Genomic DNA, 24,156 nt, shown 5'->3' with positions numbered 1-24,156 from the left:
AATATGTCATTTTTTTTAAAAAAAAATTCATTATTTAACATGATTTTTGAGAGATAATTAGACTAAAAAATTGAAACCCCTCTCATTTCCATACACTATTGGGATACTTTTTGGATGATAACTATTGGAATGGATCTTGACTTACTTAATTCGAGGATGGGTAGTTTTGTAATTTCATAAGGAGGCGCAACGAACGAAATGTCGGCATGTTAGTTAGGAGGTGAATACAGTGAACTGTTCACATAGGGATCACCAAAGAAATAATTTCACGCAAGTAGAGAATTTAACGGGATTGGTAACGTCGGGGTGCATGTGGATTTGCACGTGCACAATGTGTTACGTGGCATTTCTTCCATCCTTTCAGTTTCCTTATATTTTCAAATTTCAAGTTCTGTGACTTGAACTTGATTATTGAATTAATTAATCAGCAATTAAAGTAAGCAAAGCAAGATCTCAGGTCACGGATGGTGCTGCCCACACGTCTACCTCGGTATTTGTTAAAAAATATCCCTGATTTTCATGGTCAAAGTAAGGTGGGCCAAAGGTTAATGGGTAGCTGCAAGTAGGAGTGGCAAAACTCTGTTCGACCCGAAATAAATCAAGTTTAGACATAAGTTATATGTCCGAATTCTACGTTCAAACTCAAAATTTTTGTCCGATTTAAAATCGGGTCCAGGTCCAAACACAACAGTTTACTTGTTCGGAGCCTGACCTAATAACTCGAATTAGATTATTGTTCGATTTATTTGTTCGGATTTAAATCAATCCGGTTTTGGTCAATTAAGTACGTCCGAAATCCAATTCGGGTTAGGGTCTGGATATGTAAATATTTCGTAAATACGTAATATTGTTCAACATTAAACTGAATTTTGACCACCCCTAGCTGCAAGGGTATTACTCTCAGTGGAAATCGAATACGATTTTGCTCAAGAGATAATGAGATATTCATCACTATGCTATTAGCGAAGAGGCTGGTTAATGCTTCCCCTCATTAACATTCCCACACTGCAAATATCTCGTGTTCAAACCTACTAATATGTGTTATGTGTGTATATATATATATGTATAATCGTATTCGATTTCCACTGAGAGTAATACCCTTGAGATTAGGGGTGGCCAAAATTCAGTTTAATGTCGAACAGCTATATATATATTTTGGTTTTCTTCTTTCAACTAGGGTTTCGAGATAGTTGAGGGTGTAATCGAGTCGAGTCAAGTCAAAACCTTTGCATGTTCTAGCTCAGCTCGACCAACTTGTAAAGATATGAGCTCGAGCTGAATTAGATTCGAATATTCGACCTTTATTCTAACGAAGGCTCGAGTTTCATTTGATTAGACAAATTCTTGTATTTGAGTTTGTTTTACGTATATATTATGTGTGCACTAATTAGTTTGATAAATCAAATGTACTTTTTTTTTTTGATAAATCAGAATTTATTAGAAAGAATAGAAATTTCATGATAAAATTATGTATTCTTGAATTTATGTGTTAGTAGTTAATCAGAGTAATATTTTTGTGATCACGCGTTAGATTTTAATTCAACTTATCTTGTCGTTGGGTGCGAAACTTATATACCTCAGATCGGATGGCCGGCTTTTAGACTCATATCGGATATCCAAACAACAAACTTACCAAAGAAAAGTTTTAGTAATAGTTCATGGAGCTGAATTTCATATTCGTTTCAGCTCAAATCTAAGGGTGCGAGTGCTTTCTTTCTTTCATCATGGACCGTCCATAGAAAGTGATTCCAAGAGAATGCTTGGATCACGTGGGGGGTTTGGTGTTGCTTTCAACAAAGATACGAACGAAGCAGAGGATCCCATAGCTTCCACGTCTCGTACTCTTCTTTATTTCGTCTATGATAATAACAAGACAAAAATACAGTGCTTGTTAGTTCTCACACTCACCACCACAAAAGAAGAAAACATCCATGCATGCATGCTCAATGTGTTGCAATTACAAGTCTCAAACAAAACAACACATGGGAAAGTTGTGCTGTAATAATTGGATCCCACTTCAAATTTTGCGGTGCACAATATCTTGGGGACCCAAAAATTGGAGTTGGGAGATCTCCAAATTTTTAGCTACAATTTTTTCTGAAAAGAAAGTTAAATTATTATATTGTATTTTTGAATATGACATATTAGAGTTTAAAGATTAGAAATTAGTGTTTAAGGTTTAGAGTTCAAGATTTATGATTTAGAATTTAGAGTTTAGGGTTTAGATAATAAAGGGTCATTGGTTGAGATGATGAACTTGATCGCTGTAACTCTTAGCGCAAGTGGAAGATTGTGAGTTAAAGTCTCATGGCATCGTTCCATGTCTCAGCTGGTCCATGAGGGTTGCGAGGTCTTTCATGATGTGACCTAAGATTTATCAGTGGGCAGCTGAGTAAGTAACACGTTACCCAAAAAGTTTAGAGTTTAAATTTCGAATGTAGAAATTTTTTACAAAATAATTTATTTTCTAATATTATGAATATCAAAAATACTCAATAACACGTTTTAAAACATGAGTTAACATAGGTTCGAATTAGAGTTGTACCTAAAATTGTAGTTAAGAATTGGAGTCCTGTATCCCAAAAACTATCGAGGTTCACCAATACTCGTGAGTTTTTACTACAATGGAAGGAGTTAGAATTAGCCATTTATTGGGTGTGGATTCTCATTAAAAAAGATTTCATTCCTCCATTTACATGATGAGATTACTGAAATTTAAACGTTGAGCACTCACAACTTCGACATGGTTTTGGTTTCTTGTTGTGTGATATAGCAACTCATTCTGTTATTAATGTAGTTCGGATTGGATTAAATTAGTTCTAATATCTTTCACTGCCACTGCCACTGCCACTGCCAGTATCCTCAGATGGGCCTGCTTCAGGCCCTCATTCAGTTCAATAATGGGTTGCTCTGATTTGGGCTTCCTTGATATTACAACCAAGAGAGGTCTAGTGGGTTTGCCCCTGTATCAAACTCTTGTACAGGTGGGCCTTGACGATAAGAATATGGGAGGTGACGAAGCAGACGTTAGCAAAGGAGTAGAGTCTAGAGTGAGAGGCGGTGGTGGTGGGGAAGGTCGACGGTGATTTCGGGGATGTCGAGGTCTGGGAGGAGGTGGTGAAGATGGGATTTGAAGAGGGAAAGGTTTGGGGGTTGAAGGAGGAGTGTTCCTTATGATGGGTCATGTAATAGGAGGAGCGAAGAGAGGCGTTTCGGAAGGGAGGGCCCATATGAGAGTATCACCAGGGCCCCCATCGGATCGTCGATCCAAACAAAACCTTAAACCAGATTGAGAATAACCCGAGTTGGAAAAGCGATCCGCATCCGGCTTGAAATCCGGGTGAGAAGCGTTAATTGGCCAAATAACGTCACGAGGCAATGACTAACCAACCAAACAAATATATAAAATACGTGTTTCTCAGACGGCTTTCTCCATACACATTTCTCTGCTCTTAACCTCTTACCTTCTATCATTCTCTGCATCACTGCGTCTCAGGTACCCTCCCCCTCCCCCTCCCCCTCTATGTCTCTCCCTCTCCGTCTCTCTGTGTGTGTTCAATGCTGTTCCGTTGTTGAGAAATCGTAGAAAACTGAAGGAGATGATATTAGGGCTTAGATTTTCTTGCTTTGGCATGCGATTGCTCTTTTGATTCAATAACTGAAGGGGATGATATTAGGGCTTAGATTTTCTTGCTTTGGCATTCGTTTGCTTTTTTGATTCTCTTTAGCTTACTGATTTCAATATATGCAATCCTATTTTGTCCTAGTAGGTTGTTTCTGTAACGTCTTTACCGCCAAATCGAGTTCGTTCTGGTTTCTCGCCCGATATTTGTCTAGGTATGATGTTCTCCGCGTGGATCTTCGAATTTGAATTCCAATTCGTTCTTTAACCTTTTTTGTGTGTGTTTATTTCTTACGTTCATTGTGTTGTGATGCAGCGAATCTGACAAGTACCTGAAGATCAAAACAATGGTTTCCTTTGAAATGAATGACCGGAAGAGTGAGTGATTTCCTTCTGTTGTTTTAGATGTGTGGATTTTTTTAAGGCTTATAATAGTTTTGTAGACGTAAATCGCATGTTATTCTCTGAGAATGAACTGTTGGAGACAAGAAACGGATAGGTGTGAAATTATAATGACGCAATCTTTAACTTGAATTTAGAGTCCTGAAGTCTTACCCTATTTGACAGAACTAAGAATCCCATGGAGACGTACCTAATTTAATTTAGATTAATGCTTCTTCCAAATATAATTGGTAGATGAATAAATAAGAAATCATTTGTCACTGCCAATACGATTGGTGGAATTAAAAATTTAGAAATAATTTTGTTACTTATAATTCGCCCCTTTTACATTCACTAGTTGGTGTATTGTGAACTATATGAAGAATCCTTGGCTTTGGTAGCTTGAGTGTTTTGTTCTTTGGAGTTGTGAATGGTAATAATCTTTTGTCTGTTATTTGGGGAAGGATTTGGAAATGACAGTAGCAGGCCATTCTATTTTAATGACGAATATTGGTACTGAAATTTGGGCATATTCTAATATAGATTTGTTTGAGAAACAGTCATCAACTTTTAGAGCATACAGATTCATTTTGAGAAAAGATCATCAATAATTAATGATTTTCTTCTTTATTGACTCCTTATAATTTCAGCTTAAATTTATACATACATGGAAGCTTTTTGTGAACTTGCTTTTTTTCCTTTTATTTTTTTTTAAAAAAAATCTCCATTCCATTCTTTTTTCCAAAGGAAATATAACTCAGCTTATTTGCTTGTCCGCATTGAGTCGACCTTATGTTGTAATTTCAATTAACTCGCAAGCGCACGAATATAATTATAGCATAGGTATGCAAGAGCAAGGTCGATCACGGAGATTTGTCCAGTAATCTCAACGACTACTCAATTAGAATGTCTCGAAATAGACAAAAATAAAATTAAATTGTTCTGGAAATTAAAGAGAAGTTTTATGGATTTCGAAATCAAGAAAGTGCAAGAATATTAGCAAGAAAGATTCAGGGTATTTTAAATCAGGAGAATGCAAACTAGGACTTCGATTTCACCATAGGAATCCAATTCTGTCTTATTTGATTAAGATTCAATTCTTGTTTCTAAGGTTCGTTCTTATCTAAAATATGAAATGCTATTGATTGTGGTCGAGATCAACTATTCTTAGATAGCTCTCTAGCCATTTTTTTGTGGTCGAGGTTACAAACAAGAATGCATTAAGTGTAAGAAGAACCAAGAGTGTCTACGTATGGATCGTGCTTCAACAACATCTCATTCATTCACAAGAGCTATATCAAGTTTACCCATTGATCGTTGTGTAGCCTTGTCTCAAACATGTGTCTAAATAATGGTGATCAATCATTAAATCAACACATAATATATAATATATGAAGCACAATGAATAAAACTAGAAACTGGAATTGGTAATAAATTAATTAACACATAGAATAGTCATGCCAGGCTACATCGAATCCCTAGTAAAAGAGTTTAGCTGCACATAATATATAGGAACATCAACAATTTAAACAAGAACAACATTAAGAACTTAAGAAAAAGAACAACCTCGACAAAGTAATCTTGGTGAAGAGGATTCCCCTCTTAAGGACTTTATTGCTTTCTTCTCTCATTTTGATGCTCTACAATCTCCTTATGTGATTTTGATTCTCCTCCCTTAGCTCTGTTGTGTCTCTTCTTCTTTATGCTAGTCTTCTTCTTTATGCTAGCCTCTTTTATATCATCCTTGGTAAGGTTAAAGTCACACTTTATGATAGGAAACCATATAATCCTAGTAGAATTAGAATCTCTTAGTTTCCTATTGAATCAAGATTTCCTCCAGCAAAATATGGAATCATAATAGTCAAAGATTCATTCAAATCACAAATTGAAGCCCTACTAGTTTCCTTCATAGGCTGGAACTGTCCATGGGTTTTCAAGAAGTCTCAAACCAATATTGCTAAGTCTGAGCCCGAATTACTGATTTTCTGGCCTGAGCAGTCCGTAGTCAAACTGTCATAACGTTGTCCACAAAATTCGGAATCACAAACTGTAAAATTCTTCAGAAACTAGATTTCCATATCTTTCCAACAGTATATGCCACATAACCCAGATCTTCTCGAAGAATATATGTCGGGCTTCACAAGTGGGCTGGACTGAACAGTGGCGGATTTCGTGGAAATTGCCAAGACTCGCATATAGATGTCCAAGAACATTGTTAAGGTTGCCATTGACACAAATTATCATCTAAGATTCAATTAACTGAAATGCAAACAAAAGAAACGTAAAACACACAAGTTTAACTTGAAAACAAAGCATAAGTTAAGAAAAAAAGGTACAAAATCGATGTAATTTTACAATTATCACCTTATGATCTGCAAGATACCGTGGTAACTACTCAAGAGTTAATGAAGTATGAAGTGTCATGTAGTTGTGAATTTTGATTAATGTCGCTGGATAGCTAATCAGGTGGAGGCAGCCGTGAAGGAAGTTGATGTTGTCATTTGTGATTTTGAAGATCTTTTATTGAAACAATGCCCCTACTTGTGCTGGGTGATGTTGGTCCAATATCGAGCTGCCAATTTTTTTCAGCTAGTTTCTCTTGTTTCTTGTTCTTTTCGTTTTCGCAAGTTTGATAGTCTCTTTTGGCAGCCATTAGCCTTTATTTTGGATTTGTCACTGCCTTTTCTTTTAAAAAATACATTACCAATGGGGAAAAAAAAAGTCTCACGTTTGGTGCCACGTGCACCTGTTGTATTCCTTTTGCTTTATGCAGAAATTATACATGATCTAATCATGAGTGTGAATGTGTGAATATGAATATTAGTTCCGGGAACCAATTCATTACTGATTTTTTGAATGTTAGTTCCTGGAATCAATTCATTACTGGTTCTTGAGTTATCATATGCATGTTTCTGATAAGTCCTTAATACAATGTTCAAATGCTCTCGAATATTAGTCATAGTATCCTTTAGATATTTCAGTCTCAAATGCTCTTTGCTCAGTCTTAGATCTAACGTCTTTTGTGGCCTTTATATAATGGGGGCATATCCCAGTCTCTATAGAAATTGTTGAAACATTTGTTATGATTATTTATGACATGAAACAGAGATCGGACTGGGCTTGACGGGGTTCGGCATTCTGTTCACCTTTCTTGGAGTTATATTTTTCTTTGACAAGGGATTGCTTGCGATGGGGAATGTAAGCTTCTTATTCTTATCATTTATACTATAAACAGAAGGAAGCGTTAAGAGTCTTTTAAAATATAATATTTTTTGTTTATAATCACATTTTAAGTTATGCTTTCAGCCTCTGGAAAAAGATGTTGGTTCTGCCTATTGCTGATTTCACCTATTACTAATGCTCACTTATTTTCTGTGTTATTTATCAGATCCTTTTCTTCTCTGGTGTGGCTCTAACTATTGGATTGAAGTCTTCCATGCAATTTTTCATGAAACGTCAAAACTACAAGGTCTTGTTTCTTTGATGAATTGCCATAATTTACGTTTCATTCTTTGCAGCTAGCTCTGTGTTTTTTAAATTTTATGGTTTTACCTTCTCTATGTTTTTGTTTGCTGTGCTATAGGGAACTATATCTTTTGGTGTCGGGTTCTTCCTTGTTGTAATAGGATGGCCGATTCTGGGCATGATTTTGGAATCATATGGATTTATTGTTCTCTTCAGGTTGATTAGAATTTTAAGTTCTTGATTTCATTGTTATCTCATACCGTTTACTTTTGAGATTTCTGATTGAATTTTTGTGCAGTGGCTTCTGGCCAACACTGTCTGTTTTTCTGCAAAGGATTCCAATTCTTGGTTGGGTGTTTCAACAGCCATTTATCAGATCGGTACGTTCATTTTAAATACTTTCGAAATAAATAAATTTATTGATAAGAAGATATAAGAATGAAAGAAAAATATCTTCAGTTAGATTTATGCACTTTTAGAAGCGATCTTCATGTTGAGTGATTGGGGCTCATGCTTTGCATGAGTCATAAAATGAAGATTTTCTGGAAAAACATTCTTCCTGGAAGACAATGGGTTTCTTTGGAGTTGTGAGAGAATGAGAGAGAGAGAGAGAGACACACACACACATCATTTTGGTGTGTTTCGAATCTCTTTACTGTTCATTCTTGCAAGCATAATGAGCTATAACTTTGTTCTGTTTATTAATATTTCTTTTTCTTAACTGAACAAATGTGCAGCTTTTTGACCGGTATCGAGGGAAAAGGGTCCCCGTATAATGCAGATGTCAATAGGAAGTGAGACAACTATGACCAGCACACTTTGAATGTCCATGTAAAATACTGTTGGAGGAATATAATTTTTTGATGTTGTTCTGTCGAGGACAGTACATAAGAATTTGTTTCATAATGACCTTTTTGTCAAAACCTCAGATAGAAACTAGAAATGATTTGAGCTTAGTCTCTAATATCCTTCTATTATTTCACTTTTCCGATAGCATTAGCCAATGATATATTTCCTCAGAAGTGCGTGAGCATCCGATTGCAAAAGACAGCTTCGTGGTCATGGCATTCTGTTAGTTTTTATTTAGACATTTGCCTTGGTTATCTTTGTAATAGGTCCTCATCAGAAGAGTGTCCAGATACCTTGACTGGCCTTGAGTGTCCAGTTTCACTCTTTGTTTCCCTAGTTTTAAGAGGCACATTTCAAGCTTTCAAATGATTCTGTATTGTGGATGTTATTAAAATAGTGATGTTATGGATGAAGGTGTTCCTGAGTTTTGAGTTAATGTTTGCTTTGCCCTGTTGGTTTGTTATCCTTTCTTTTCCATTCATGGTGACTATGTTCGGGGGTGTGTATTGGATAAACCCGTAAATCAGCACAAATGATAATAGTCTGTTTGGTTTGTTTTCTATGCATTTTAGTTATCGCAGTTGTTGAGTTGGATGCATAGGATCCAACTCTTATCTGTTGAGTTGGATGCACAGGATTTAGCTGGACGCGCGTACAGGATTCAAGTGTTAACTGATGAGTTAGACGCACAAGATTGAATTCGTGAGTCCTACCAATGTTGCAAACCAACAAATACGAAAAAAATTCGATGTATGAGTTCCGTTTAAAAATTCATCCCACGACTTCCAAAAAAGATAAAACTCTCGGCAACTGTTATTTTAGGAGAAGATTGCAATATTCAAAGAAGTATACATACAAGGTCATAGTATATCAAAGGGGGCTAAATATACACAGTTTATGCGATTTATTAAGGTCACCGAAATATATATATTATCAAAAATATAGCATGTGGTATGCACAAAATAATTGATTTAAATCTTGTATTATGGTTTGATTTGAACTCATATTATGTAATGTAGGGGTGTCAAAAATTCGGTTTCGAGTCGGATAAAATCACGTGTTTACGAAATATTTATATGTCTGGACCACAATCCGGATTGGATTTCGGACGTACTTAATTGACCAAACCCATATTGGTTTAAATTCAGACAAGTAAATCGGACAATAATCTAATTCGGGTTAGGGTTCGGACAAGTAAATCATTGTGTTTGGACCCGGACTCGGTTTTAAACCGAACAAAAATTGTGTCTAAACTTAGTTTAATTCTGTCAACCGAACCAGACAAGGTCTTGCCACCCCTAATATTATGTAGAAGTGGAGACAAAATATAAGGGCCATGGGATCAGAAGAAAATGTATGTTTACATAGTTAATTTACATACTTGCATATAGATGGACAAGTCTTGGTTAACCCAAACACTTCCGGCCTGTTCCTATGATTTTTTCTTCATCAATCTAGTCATGCTTCTGGTGACTATTCTTCTTGGGGTAGCATCCAAGATATCAGCTTCATCTCTGCACTTCTGGGTAGCCTTAGCTTTGTTACGAGTCAGTGGAGTTTCATACAAGGTTCCATCTTCATCTCTGCACTTCTGGGTAGTCTTACTTCTGTTATGAGCTTGTGGAGTTTCATTCTGCACAAAATTAGCAGTGTTGACATGACTCACACTTTCCGGGTTTGAAGTTAGTGAAATTTCAGCACATCCGGAAACAATGCTGCCCAACTTTCCCAATATGTGATTAAAGAGGGTCCTTCTTTCACATTCTTGAAGGGGGGACATTAAGAAGTCGCGTGCCTTCGTCACTGGAAGATCGTCAAAAGCAGCTGGCAGCAAAGTACACCAACTGTTGGCCGAGGAACCAGACTCTGCAGATGGACAACTTCTGTCAACGGCTTCTTCACTACTAGGTTGTGTAGCATACTCCTCCCAGTTATATGGAAATCCAAGCATGAAATTGTGGCAAATCTGTAGAAAAAAGGAGAAATTGAGATTCAGAACACAAAAATCTTCACCAAAGTATTTTCTTGAAGCATGTCCGACTGACATTCAGCTGTAGAAGTTTCACGCTATTAGAAAATATACTAAGAAATTTGTATCCATAATGCTATCTAAGAGAAGAGAGGAGCAGTGGGTGATTACGACCTTCATACAAATTAGAGTGTGTTATAATATAACAATGCAACTATAAACTGCAATAACAGCAGGTCACAGGAAAATAACATCAAAATGTTGAGCCACTCAGCCACATACTAGTCAGAACAAAATTACGAACCTAGAACGGGGATACTACAGCTAATAGAAAATGATGACCAACCAAAGGAAGAATGTACCTCCAATGGAAAGCCGTTTGAATGTGTATGAGACCTATTTATGAAGCCACTGATTGTGACTGTGATCCTAGTCAGAACAAAATTACGAACCTAGAACAGGGATACTACAGCTAATAGAAAATGATGACCAACCAAAGGAAGAACATACCTCCAATGGAAAGCCGTTTGAATGTGTACGAGACCTATTTATGAAGCCACTGATTGTGACCGTGATCCCATCCATTGTCTCAAGTGTGGTGGTATCATGTCTCTTGGAAATCTCCGCAGAGCAGAAGACTCTTGCTTCTTGTCTCCTGCAACACGGAATTTTGATATACAGGAACTCAATCAACTTGACTGATGCTCCTCATAAAAAAAAGACATCCATTATGAATTCCACTTTCGGGATATTTTTATTGCAATATTAGAGAAAATCATAGAAAAATCCTACATCATCACTGTTGAAAGCAGTCAAATCTCTTGATGATTCCACCATTAGTTTTAGCTTTGTAATTCCGAAAAACACGCAAAGTCGGATCTATTCAACCTCCACAGAACACTATAGACAGGAGGTTGATTCCTAAAGTAAACTATAATTCTTTGCACAAATTGAGATAAGTCCAGATAACTCTCAAGTACATGGAGAAATAAAACAATCCTTGATATCTTCAATGAAATCACAAAAAACATTGAAAAAGAAGAAGAAGTTGAAATATACGAGAATCATCAATTTCACAATATTTCTATGTGTTGTAATCACCATTATCATCAATATGCCAAATTTTCTCTACAAATTCTCAAAATTCCTTAATGGGTTTCACACATGAAGTATATACAAGTCGAAAATCTTCACCATAAAGGTTGCTATCCACATGCATTGCACCAAATCAAAGAAACCATAAGAGAGGAAACCATGGAACTCACCCTCTGGAAGCAAACCCTCCAACGGCCAAGCCCCTGTTCTTGTTGCCCTTAGGCTTCATCAGCCACCAATCATACAGAAACACCTGCGCAACCCACACCATAAATACGCAAGCCACTCTCTGTTTATTCAAAATAAAGACTTCCGTACCGATTTGATGGAAAGGGCGGAGACCGCAGTCGGTGGAGACTTGAGAAATTGGGCATCTGGGTTCGGATCCGCTTGAGATTTTGGACCCGTTGGTGTTGAAGCAACAAATGATGGTGGTCGTTGCGGTAGCGGCGGTGTCTGTTCCGGCGGCGGAAGTGATTTCCCGCTTCTTGTTGACACCATCTGAAAGAAGTTTTTGTGCTTGGGTCTGCGCGGGTATTGTTCACTTTAAAAGTGTCTTTTTTGGAAATTGTAGGTAGTAATGTTAGCCTCTGCTTATTTAAGAAGTCTAACCGTCTAAGAGTCGGGTTTGGGATGAAGAGGTCCGAACTCGATATCTCTATAACATATCACACATGAATTATCATCTGAGCTACATATGATTCTCATTTTCAATATGTTATTACCCCTCAATTCAGATATTTGTGAGATAAAAGTAGAAATTGTTTCGTATTTCCTAAATCATCTCATTAACCCACATCTCTTACCGTTCATTAACTCTCATTCGCTCTGCCCTCAATCCAAGAAAGGGTGAATGAAGGTAGCCTTACTGTTCATTAACTCTCATTCGCTCTACCCTCAATCCAAGAAAGGGTGAATGAAGGTAGCCGCCTTCCCTAACTCTCCCTCACATGACTCTTCTTCCATTAACTCTACTCTACTATCATTTTTCAATCAAAACAAGCCCCGAATTTGAATCTCCCAACTCTGCTTCACAAAAGGAAAAGAAAAAAAGAGGCTATCCACCCATGTGTGAGAGACCATTTATTGTAGAAGGTTCACTTGATAAGTATAAAGACCAACATTAAAGAAAAACATTAATCAATTGACAAATATAAACACCTCGAACAAACCCAATCTCAATTTTTAAACTCAAGACATGAGTACATCCATCCTGGTACAACACCAGCAACTGCAACATTAAACAGCTCAATCCAATCCAATTCTAAACATCTCATCCCACATACGAAAAGATTTAAAAAAATATATGAGAGAACTGATGAAATCGCTGGCCAGACGTATCAAACTCTGCACAATTTCCTGAGATCCCAACACAATTCAGTAACCGCGTATAGCAGGCACTAAATCTCGGAAGCTGCAGTCGGAGCTGGAGCTGGAGCCGGAGCCTTCAGAAGCGGTTGCAGAGCCTTGACAACAATGCTCATATTTGGCCGGAACTCAGCTTCATACTGCACGCATAATGCTGCCACCGCTGCCAACTGGACAACCAAAAATAAATCAAATCACGTTAGCAATAGTTCTATTAGGTGAGAGGCATGCGACCACCCCTGAAATATGCTTGGTCTGGAAATGATTGCACGTGTGCGTGTGTAATAAATAACTAATAAGGGATGTGTGTGCGAGCACGAGTGAATGTTGGGAGGTAGAAACCTTGGCAACTCCTTTAGGAGGATATTCTCCCTTTAGCTTTGGATCTACACACTGCTTAACTTTGTCTTCACTCAGTCTTGGAGTAGCCTATCAAAACAGCAAGCCAATGTCAGACCACATGAATTTTCAGAGTGAAATAGTAGGACAAGGAGACCCTATAGACCAAAAAATAATAATAGCCAAAGACAAGGTATAAGAATCTCAACTTACCCAGGTAACAAGACTCTGTTGCCCACGAGGCATGGTATGATCAACAGGTTTTCTCCCAGTTAGAAGTTCCAGCAGAACCACCCCAAAGCTGTACACATCACTCTTCTGGGTCAGCTGTCCGGTCATTGCATACCTGCAAAATAATTAAACAAGCCCCAGATCAACTACATTGCTCTGTGATCAATAATGCTTCTACATGAAGAGGACGAGGATACTGTGATGACAGGGGAATAAATGGTATTAAGCACAAGGCTTGACTATTGTATTTGTAATAATAAATTCTTAAGACACACACCAATCATAAAAAAAAACAGGGGAATAAATGGTAAAGGATCATTACTCTGGAGCATGATAACCAAAGGTTCCCAAAACTCGAGTGGAATGAAGACGAGCAGCCATGTCAGGAGTCTGATTTGAAAGGTTGAAATCTGCAATCTTGCCTTTAAAGTCTTCAAAGAGAAGCACATTGCTCGATCTAATGTCCCTGTGTATAACCGGTGGCTGAGCCTTCTCATGCAAGTATTCCAACCCTCTTGCTGCATCAACTGCGATTCTTACACGATGCATCCAATCAAGTGTTGGACCCGGTTGTGCCCCTTGAACTCCCTTTCTACCTGCATTTACAAAGTAATTCAAATGAGTACAAGAAATTTGCATTCGGTGCGCCTCAAATTAAGATTAGCAAAAATGGCTCTGCATACCATGCAATATGTCATGTAGAGATCCCATTCTTGCAAACTCGTATGCAAGCACACGGAGATTCCCCTCAACACAGTAACCAAGCAACTCCACAATATTGTCATTCTTCAATCTCGAGACCATGGAGACCTAAAAGATAAGAAAATGTTATGTTAATAAAAAAAAATCATTAAGAGAAATCATACATACCAATAGATATTAGTCAAACCATGTTCATTGAATTATCGATTACCAGACAAATTATAGATTACATACAATGATATATTATGAAATTTCCATTTTAACATGATTTCACACACACCTGAGTCAAGAACTCAACATTTGATTCTGGCTCAGATGAAACATCAAGCTTTTTTACAGCTACAGCTTTTCCATTATCGAGGTTTGCATAATACACCCTCCCATAAGATCCTTCACCAATCAAAGCCTTTGATCCAAAATTCTCAGTCTTCTCTTTCAGTTCCTCCAAAGACAATGCAGGCACTTCAATGATAGGTACTGCCTTTTGCACTTCAGGTTTGACAGGAGCTGACACCTTTGAGCCTTTCGGATATCCTAAAATGCACACAAAGCATAAAACTTGTATGTGAGAAGGCTATATCAAAATATTTGCTCCACTCCTAACATATGGAAGAGTATGAAATCATTAAAAAAAAAAGACGGAACACCTTTTTTGTTTCAAAACAACGGAAAGTAACAGTTATCAAAATTATATAAGATTCCTCTACGGCGTTTAAAAACATCATCATCATCCGAGCCTTTGTCCTAAAAGGTTGGGATCGGTTACACGAGTATATGACAAAAATCAACAAGAATCCACTGCATATATTTATATCCGCCATTCCTTTTTATCTAGGATCATAGTTTCATCAACTCCTATTGAATTTATACCATTACTTAGTACTACTTCAAGCCATATCTTTTTAGGTCTTCTGTTTAGCTTCCTACTCTCCTATACAAAATCCCTCAATTCTCCTCACTGCTGCACCTTTATCCCTATGTTGAACATGCCCATACCATCTTAAATAGTATTCTTGCAATTTATTTTCAATTGGTGTTACTCCAACCTTAAATCTAATAATCTCATTTCTTATTCTATCTCTTCTCGTTTGACCACACATCCGATAAAACATTCACATTTCTGCCACATGCATTTTTTGGATATGTTTTCTCTTAATAGCCCAACACTTATAACTATACACTATTGCGGGTCGTATAGCTAACTTATAGAATTTCCTCGTCAACGTCAGAGGAATCCTTATGTCTCATAAGTCATAAAACATCAGATGCACTCCTTCACTTTATTCACCCGTTTTTAATCCTATAAACTACATTTTCCCCAATGTTTCTGTCATCTTTGAAAATCGAGCCAAGATATCTAAAAACCTAACTTTTTGTAACTTCTGTACCATGCATTCGATCATTTGTTCGTTCTCTTGTCTAGTCTTACTAAACTTACATTTCATATATTTTATTTTAGTCATACTTAATCTAAATCCTTCTATAGGGCTTCCCTCCATATCCCAAGTTTTGAGTTAACTCCCAATGTTGCCTCATCCTCTAGAGTTATATCATCCGTAAATAACATGCACCAAGGTACCTCACCTTGAATATGTCGTGTGAGTTCACCTATCACTATGACAACTAGGAACGAGCTTAGTGCCAACTTTATGCATAAGTTTTTAATCCTATGAAAGTTGTCAGAATTAGAAATAGGAACAACCCCACTCCTTAAACCCTTCAACCTCTTTAGTTTAAAATCGCACGTCGAAAAAGTTCCAGGACAAGTAACAACAAATCTCAACAAATATTAATCACCCAACTCAATTTTTGGTAAAACCCATTACCAATTCCCACAATTCAAAAAAGTAATAAAATCAATTTTAAAGACCTCAATTATTTCACTTAGTGCGTTTCATCAAGGATAATTCACAACAAAATTCAATAATCCCAGAATCCACTACTAAAATCCAAAATGATAGAAAGGGTCAAAATTAGATACAAGCCTTGGAAATAGTGAATGAAATATAACCATAAGTGTTATGTAAATGTCAATCAAAACTGACAAACCATTAAAAAAACCTTTTAAGCATACGTATCAAGAAGCAACTTAGCAAGCAACTAGTAAGAAACTGAGAATCAGCAAAATACCATCTGTATGATTATTTGGGCTCTTCAGGTGTTCATTTTCATTTGACGGATAAGACTCTTCTACTTGACATGTACAGCACAGCCACTTACGCATCCTGACTCTCTTCCTCAGATATAAATCGTCTTGAGCACTTGGTTTCTCCAGACGTACAAATACACGAGGAGATGGTGCATGTGCCTGCAGTTAAAATAGCAATAGTTGGTTTAGTTCGACCTCAATACCTGATATACAATTACCTGATGCACGATCTAAAATTTGACAATCTCTTGGACAAAACTATTCAACAGAAAAAGTAGAAGAGAACGCCAACCACAAATCACTAGACTAAGAAGTTACAAAACTGCAAGTGTAAGGCTGTCAAACATCTAATATGGCAAAACATTATGGCATGGAACCAACAGGTGTCAAGATGACAACAAATTCAAAAGAACTAAAAATGCAGGTAGAACACTATGAATTGTTCATTTCCAATAAAAATAGCATTGGACAAAAAGGAGTCGGGAAGTATTATCATAATGGACAAACAATTTAGGGAAAAAGTAGGGTTTTGTTTATCAAGCGATCAAACATCTGCAGAATAATTCAGGAGTTCGTTAGATAAGGATGGCAATATGAAATGTAGCATTGTAAAGCCCTTCACAAAGCAATTGAAAAATAAACAAATCAGTAAAACTGCACGTGAGATCAATAAATAGCATCCAAAGTTGCCATTTTACTCGTTGATTTGTCCATATCAAAAGAATTTAACCGAAAAATTCCACCAACAATAACCCATCAGCAGAAAATTTTCACCCCTCTACCAAACATAATTAACCAAATAAACCCAAAAAAAAGATGTGCAATCTAACTGCACATCATATACAGTATTCAATTCTTCCCCTAATCCAATCAATTATCAACCCGAATTCAGCTCGAAATTACCATTCCAATGGAAATTCATTCGCACAAAACCAAACTAAAGGAAGAAAACAAGAAAGAGAAAGACCCATTGACTCTCTTACCCCCAAACTATGTCGATGATGTCCCTGTTCCATGATAGTGAGAGAAAAAAAAAGAAGAAAAAAAACCCAACAAATCAAGGATCAAAAAAAAGAGACAACACTAAAATCTCTGCAATCAAGCAATTCAAATCAAAACCCAACAAACAGATAGAGAAAATGAAATGGAAGAAGGTGAAAATGAAGGAAGGCGAATTAAAAAGAATAAAGCTAAATTTGACATATAAGCCAAAATCAAGAATAGCCACTAGATCCAAACCGAAATTACAGGATCACAATTGAAAAATCAAGAACATATTACCTGCTCTTCGTCTTCTTCTTCTCCCTCTTTATTAGGTTTGCTATGTTTGTTGAAGAGACAATTGGGTTTTTCTTTTGTTGAGCTTTCCTTCGGTGCGTTTGCCTTTTTAGATGGAATCGGCAGCAGAGAAAAACTGAAAAGACAGAGAGGCAACGCGGTCTATTTCTCTCTCTATCTAAAAATATTCTTAAAACAAAATCTTTTTTTATAGAAATTTTTTTTCAACGTTCAAATATGTTTACCAGGTGTTATTTGCTTTGAGAATTGAGTGCTTTCTTTTACTTTCATTATTTTTGGAAGGAAGGGTCACTTGAGCTCCTATGCTTTTTTCGAACCAAATCGGTCCCTCAATTTTAAACAATCGTTCAAAGAAACCGTAAGTCCATTTTTACATCTGAACAGTGATGACGTAGTTGTTAACAAGTGACGTGTTTTTAAAAATAATGGTTCGATTGACCCAATTTGTTAAAATAGAGGGACTTAATTGATCCATAACCAAAAGAATAAGGGCTTCGAAGGTTAAAAAAGAGGCAAGTACTCAGTACAAAAACTGACTAAGCTCGGCAACTATCCCTAAATTGACAAATGACACGTGTCATTATATAATTGCCAATTATCACATGGAATATGATTGAAAAATCCAGATATACTTGAAAACGAGGAGGGTTGACTCATCAACAACCAAATAACGACATGTTTTCAAATTCCAAGCAGATGACACCACCATGTATCTAAACTCCAAATAAGCAACCAGATAAACAATCTATTCTCAACTAGACAATGACCATAATAATAAGGTTATCACAATCAACATCAGGATACAAATTCAACACAAAAATTCAAAGTCCAAAAGGAAAACACTACTCCTTTTAGACCATTACCTGTCAAATCTAATAGTATACTCTTTCTAACCCTTTTGCACGGACTCAGATTAACATCTAACTGCAATATTCTCTCCATAAAAAGTTTCAAATACCTAATTTTGATATCTGGATGAGCAGCAACTAGGTCATAGAAACTAAAAACTCTTTAAGTAGAGAGACCATTTATTGTAGAAGAAGGTTCACTTGATAAGCAGAGAGACCAACATTAAAGAAAAACATTAATCAATTGACAAACACAAACACCTCCAACAAACCCAATCCCAATCTCAATTTTTAAACTCAAGACATGAGTACATCCATCCTGGTACAACACCAGCAACTGCAACATTAAACAGCCCAGTCCAATCCAATTCTAAACATCTCACATCATATACGAAAAGATTTAAAAAATATATATGACAGAGCTGATGAAATCGCTGGCCAGACGTATCAAACTCTGCACAATTTACTGAGATCCCAACGCAATTCAGTAACCGCGTATTGCAGGCACTAAGTCTCGGGGGCTGGAGTCGGAGCAGGAGCAGGAGGCTTCAGGAGCGGTTGCAGAGCCTTGACAACAATGCTCATATTTGGCCGGAACTCGGCTTCATACTGCACGCATAGTGCTGCCACAGCTGCCAACTGGACAACCAAAAATAAATCAAATCATGTTAGCAATAGAGCTATTAGGTGAAAGGCATGCGACCACCCCTGAAATATGCTTGGTCACGCGCATGTGTAATAAGGTATGTGTGTGCGAGCACGAGTGAATGTAGGGAGGTAGAAACCTTGGCAACTCCTTTAGGAGGATATTCTCCCTTTAGCTTTGGATCTACACACTGCTTAACTTTGTCTTCACTCAGTCTTGGAGTAGCCTATCAAAACAGCAAGCCAATGTCAGACCATATGAATTTTCAGAGTTAAATAGTTGGACAAGGAGACCCTAGAGAGCAAAAATAAGAGTAATAGCCAAAAACAAGTTATAAGAATCTCAACTTACCCAGGTAACAAGACTCTGTTGCCCACGAGGCATGGTATGATCAACAGGTTTTCTCCCAGTTAGAAGTTCCAGCAGAACCACCCCAAAGCTGTACACATCACTCTTCTGGGTCAGCTGTCCGGTCATTGCATACCTGCAAAATAATCAAACAAGCCCCAGATCAACTACATTGCTCTGTGATCAATAATGCTTCGACATGAAGAAAAGATACTGTGATAACAGTCAATAAAAGGAGCTATCCTTGTAGCTCAATAATAATTTCATATGGGTGTGTGAAGTCTAGCCAAACACCACATTTCAACACCATTGCATGATATCATAACAATAGATGTAATTGGGCTCATTGTCTTTTTACAAATCCCACATCACACGGACATGTGAGAAAAGAATAAATAAAATACGTGTTTTGCAAGAAATCTATAAATGCACAAATTCTTGGTTCTATTAATCCTTTCCAGTAGATACAGGATGAATAAATCAGCACAAAAGAATTAGGGATATAATTGTGAAGCTCATTCATATCTTTGATTGTTTCCGTGCATAGGTGTGACACTGACACAGCTCACTTCTGCAGTAACTTTCATTCTTCAAATGTGAATAAATTTTAGATACTTCCAGACAAGACAAAATTTATGTGCCAATAATTTTAGTTGCAAAAGCTTTCACCTAGAAATCAGCAGACCGAGTAATCGAAAAATTAAAAAATCAAAGGTCTACAAGATCCGTTAAGGCATGGACACAATCAATTCAAAATGCACCAAATCGACGACAACCAAAACCTCCTCTTTTTCCTTTCTAATAAAATACAAAAGACCACTTTCTTGACACATCGGTATTAATCACAGGCCAAGCCATTACAATCAGAAACTGGAACAAGAGAATCATAAAAAGAACGTCCAATGTTGCTTAAATTTGAAACTGATAATGTCGCTGAATTTTGATAGTTCATAAAATATTAAGCACAAGCTTGACTATTGTATTTCAAAGAAATAAATTCTTAGGACTCAAATTAATCATAAAAACAGGGGAATAAATGGTAAAGGATCATTACTCTGGAGCATGATAACCAAAGGTTCCCAAAACTCGAGTGGAATGAAGACGAGCAGCCATATCAGGAGCCTGATTTGAAAGGTTGAAATCTGCAATCTTGGCTTTAAAGTCTTCAAAGAGAAGCACATTGCTCGATCTAATGTCCCTGTGTATAACCGGTGGCTGAGCCTTCTCATGCAAGTATTCCAACCCTCTTGCTGCATCAACTGCGATTCTTACACGATGCATCCAATCAAGAGTTGGACCTGGTTGTGCGCCTTGAACTCCCTTTCTACCTGCAGTTACAAAGTAATTCAAATGAGTACCAGAAATTTGCATTTGGTGCGCCTCACATTAAGATTAGCAAAAATGGCCCTGCATACCATGCAATATGTCATGTAGAGATCCCATTCTTGCAAACTCGTATGCAAGCACACGGAGATTCCCCTCAACACAGTAACCAAGCAACTCCACAATATTGTCATGCTTCAATCTCGAGACCATGGAGACCTAAAAGATAAGAAAATGTTATGTTAATTAAAAACCTTATTAAGTGAAATCATACATATCAATAGATATTAGACAAACTATGTTCACTGAATTATCGATTACCAGACAAATTATAGATTACATACAATGATCTATTATGAAATTTTCATTTTACCATGATTTCACACACACCTGAGTCAAGAACTCAACATTTGATTCTGGCTCAGATGAAACATCAAGCTTTTTTACAGCTACAGCTTTTTCATTATCGAGGTTTGCATAATACACCCTCCCATAAGATCCTTCACCAATCAAAGCCTTTGATCCAAAATTCTCAGTCTTCTCTTTCAGTTCCTCCAAAGACAATGCAGGCACTTCAATGATAGGTACTGCCTTTTGCACTTCAGGTTTGACAGGAGCTGACACCTTTGAGCCTTTCGGATACCCTAAAATGCACACAAAGGAATGATAAACTTATATGTGATAAGGCTATATTAAAATATTTGCTACACTCCTAACTTTATGCATAAATTCTCAATCCTATGAAAGTTGTCAGAAACAGGAACAACCCCCCTCCTTAAACCCTCCAACCTCTTTAGTTTAAAATCGCATGTCGAAAAAGTTCCAGGACAAGTAACAACAAACCTCAACAAATATTAATCACCCAACTCAAATTTTGGTAAAACCCATCACCAATTCCCACAATTCAAAAAAGTAATAAAATCAGTTTCAAGACCTCAATTCTTTCACTTAGTGTGTTTCATTGAGAATAATTCACAACAAAAGTTCAATAATCCTAGAATCCATCACTAAAATCCAAAATGATAGAAAGGGTCAAAATTAGATACGAGCCTTCGAGATAGTGAATGAAATAACACCATTAAGTGCTATGTACATGTCAATCAAAACCAGATTGTAATAACCATTACAAAGAACCTTTTAAGCATATGTATCAAGAAGCAACCTTGCAAGCATCTAGTAAGAAACTGAGCATCAGCAAAATACCATCTATATGATTATTTGGGCTCTTCAGGTGTTCATTTTCATTTGACGGGTAAGACTCTTCCACTTGACATGTACAGCACAACCACTTACGCATCCTGACTCTCTTCCTCAGATATAAATCGTCTTGCGCACTTGGTTTTTCCAGACGTACAAAAACACGAGGAGATGGTTCATGTGCCTGCAGTTAAAATAGCAATAGTTGTTTTAGTTCAACCTCAATACCTGATATACAATTACCTGATGCATGATCTAAAATTTAACATATTCTCTTGGACAAAACGATTCAGAAGAAAAAGTCGAATATGACACTGACCACAAATCACTAGACTAAGAAGTTGGTACAAAACTGCAAGTCCAAAGCTATCAAACATCTAATATGACAAAACTATATGACATGGAAACAAAACAATGTGTCAAAATGACAACAAATTCAAAAGAACTAAAAAAATTCAGGCAGAACTCCATGAATTGTTCATTTCCAATAAAATTTAGGGTAACAGTAGGGTTTTGTTCACTTGATGAACAAAAAGGAAAACGATCAAACATCTGCAGAATAATTCAGGAGTTAGATAAGTATGGCAACATGTAATATAGCATTGTAAAGCCCTTAACACGGCAATTGAAAAATACACAAATCAGTAAAACTGCATGTGAGATCAAGAAATAGCATCCAAAGTTGCCATTTTACTCGTTGATTTGTCCAAATCAAAAGAATCTAACCGAAAATTTCCGCCAAAAATACCCAATCAGCAGAAAATGTTCACCCCTCTACCAAACATAATTAACCAAATAAACCCAAAAAAGATGTGCAATCTAATTGAACATCATATACAGCATTCAATTCTTCAGGTAATGCAATCAATTATAACTCGAATTGAGCTCGAAATTACCGTTCCAGTGAAAATTCATTCGCCAAAAAAAAAACCAAACCAAAGGAAGAAAACAAGAAAGAGAAAGACCCATTGACTCTCTTACCCCCAAACTGTGTCGATGATGTCCATGTTCCATGATAGGAATAAAAACCCAACAAATCAGGGATCAAAAAGAAGACACAACACAAAAATCTCTGCAATCAAGCAATCCAAAGCAAAACCCAACAAACGGAGGGAAAGAATGAAATGGAGGAAGATGAAAATGAAGGAAGGAGAAATTAAAAAAGACAATCCAAATTTGACATATAAGCCAAAATAAAGAATAACCGCCAGATCCAAACCGAAATTACAGGATCAGAATTGACAGATTAAGAACAGATTACCTGCTCTTCTTCTATCTCTTTATTAGGGTTGGTTTGTTTGTTGAAGATTGGGTTTTCTTTTGTTGAGCTTCCTTCGCTGGGTTTGCCTTTTTAGATGGAATCGGAAGGAGAGAGAAACCCAAGACAGAGAGGCAACGCGGTCTCTTTTTAGTTTTTCTCTCTCCATCTAAAATATTTCTTCAAACAAATCTTCTTCTTTTTTTTTTTATAATATTTTTTGTTGGATTTTTATGATTGTATTCGGTGAGTGAATAACTTTCATCTTGAGAATAAGAGGTAGTTTGATTGGTTAGGTTGGCTGTCTAGTACCTTAAGATTCAGGGTTCTATTCTCAATAGAAGGAGTTGAGATATGGATAGTTTCCATCTATTGTGATAGCCTTTATGTTCCTCGGGCATGGCTTAACTTGTTTATGACCTATGGGTCTTTAAAAAAAAAAAAACTTTCATCTTTATTTCTAAAATTTTTAACTTGTCATTATTGGAATACAACTCATTTAACATCTAAAAATTATTGGAATACAACTCTTTTAACATCTAAAAATGTTAGGGATGTCAGTAAAAAACATTTCATTCACTTGATTGATGTAAGTGTAGGGGCCCATAAAATCTTATTATTGAACCAGAAAGTGACACATCCATTATTGGGATGATTGAAATATTTTTTACTGGATCCCTATCACTTCTGTCAACATCTTGTCTTTTTGACGAGTCAATAGATGTTAAGTGAATCTAAATATGTGTTTATAGTCAATGACTATTTCACACGTCACACAAATTTGGAGTTAAGACGACGGTCGCATTTTAAGGTTTATAGCATTACTCTTGTTTTTTCTTATGACAAGACAACCTTTGACATGTGTTTAAGTGAGAGTGGGTTCAAAGACACAACCCCCACCACATTTTCAGAATCATGGCAATTTTGAGAGGTGCGTGAATCCTAAAATAAACCCTATCTAAACCACATTCCATAATCATCATTAGCAATGTAAACCACCACTTGGTAAAGCCTACCTAGATTCACTCTTGGCATGCCCCAAAATAATAATCATGCTTTTTCAATGG

General features: G+C 36.7%; 4 protein-coding genes across 5 annotated transcripts; 1 reads left to right on the top strand and 3 right to left on the bottom strand.

Annotated features, from left to right (window-relative positions):
• Positions 1–3,430: 3,430 nt before the first annotated feature.
• Positions 3,431–8,753, top strand: LOC119980516 (vesicle transport protein GOT1-like). Of its 2 annotated transcripts, none has more exons than XM_038823241.1 (8): positions 3,431–3,496; positions 3,771–3,837; positions 3,939–4,000; positions 7,110–7,201; positions 7,392–7,472; positions 7,587–7,684; positions 7,767–7,848; positions 8,206–8,753. In XM_038823241.1, the coding sequence occupies exons 3-8, from the start codon at positions 3,970–3,972 to the stop codon at positions 8,242–8,244; spliced, it is 423 nt and encodes a 140-aa protein (XP_038679169.1). In that variant the 5' UTR covers positions 3,431–3,496; positions 3,771–3,837; positions 3,939–3,969; the 3' UTR covers positions 8,245–8,753. The 2 variants fall into 2 exon arrangements, with proteins under 2 accessions (XP_038679169.1, XP_038679170.1); XM_038823242.1 differs by having other exon boundaries at positions 3,464–3,496; positions 3,768–3,837.
• An 887-nt stretch (positions 8,754–9,640) lies between these two features.
• On the bottom strand, positions 9,641–12,080 carry LOC119981477 (protein EMBRYO DEFECTIVE 1674-like). The gene is made up of 4 exons (XM_038824608.1): positions 11,700–12,080; positions 11,552–11,634; positions 10,797–10,941; positions 9,641–10,283 (listed from the first exon to the last, which is right to left on the bottom strand). The coding sequence occupies exons 1-4, from the start codon at positions 11,880–11,882 to the stop codon at positions 9,750–9,752; spliced, it is 945 nt and encodes a 314-aa protein (XP_038680536.1). The 5' UTR covers positions 11,883–12,080; the 3' UTR covers positions 9,641–9,749.
• A 424-nt stretch (positions 12,081–12,504) lies between these two features.
• LOC119981476 (PTI1-like tyrosine-protein kinase 1) lies at positions 12,505–17,607 on the bottom strand. The gene is made up of 8 exons (XM_038824607.1): positions 17,452–17,607; positions 16,152–16,329; positions 14,302–14,555; positions 14,003–14,129; positions 13,642–13,915; positions 13,302–13,434; positions 13,092–13,178; positions 12,505–12,919 (listed from the first exon to the last, which is right to left on the bottom strand). The coding sequence occupies exons 2-8, from the start codon at positions 16,243–16,245 to the stop codon at positions 12,782–12,784; spliced, it is 1,107 nt and encodes a 368-aa protein (XP_038680535.1). The 5' UTR covers positions 16,246–16,329; positions 17,452–17,607; the 3' UTR covers positions 12,505–12,781.
• Positions 17,608–18,540: 933 nt separating this feature from the next.
• On the bottom strand, positions 18,541–23,250 carry LOC119980535 (PTI1-like tyrosine-protein kinase 1). The gene is made up of 8 exons (XM_038823268.1): positions 23,093–23,250; positions 21,838–22,015; positions 21,025–21,278; positions 20,727–20,853; positions 20,366–20,639; positions 19,315–19,447; positions 19,103–19,189; positions 18,541–18,956 (listed from the first exon to the last, which is right to left on the bottom strand). The coding sequence occupies exons 2-8, from the start codon at positions 21,929–21,931 to the stop codon at positions 18,825–18,827; spliced, it is 1,101 nt and encodes a 366-aa protein (XP_038679196.1). The 5' UTR covers positions 21,932–22,015; positions 23,093–23,250; the 3' UTR covers positions 18,541–18,824.
• Positions 23,251–24,156: the final 906 nt, after the last annotated feature.

Source organism: Tripterygium wilfordii, chromosome 16 (assembly GCF_013401445.1).
Source record: "Tripterygium wilfordii isolate XIE 37 chromosome 16, ASM1340144v1, whole genome shotgun sequence".
Taxonomy (NCBI): domain Eukaryota; kingdom Viridiplantae; phylum Streptophyta; class Magnoliopsida; order Celastrales; family Celastraceae; genus Tripterygium; species Tripterygium wilfordii.
Note: the sequence above shows the minus strand (reverse complement) of the source record. Positions and strands in the feature narration are given on the sequence as shown.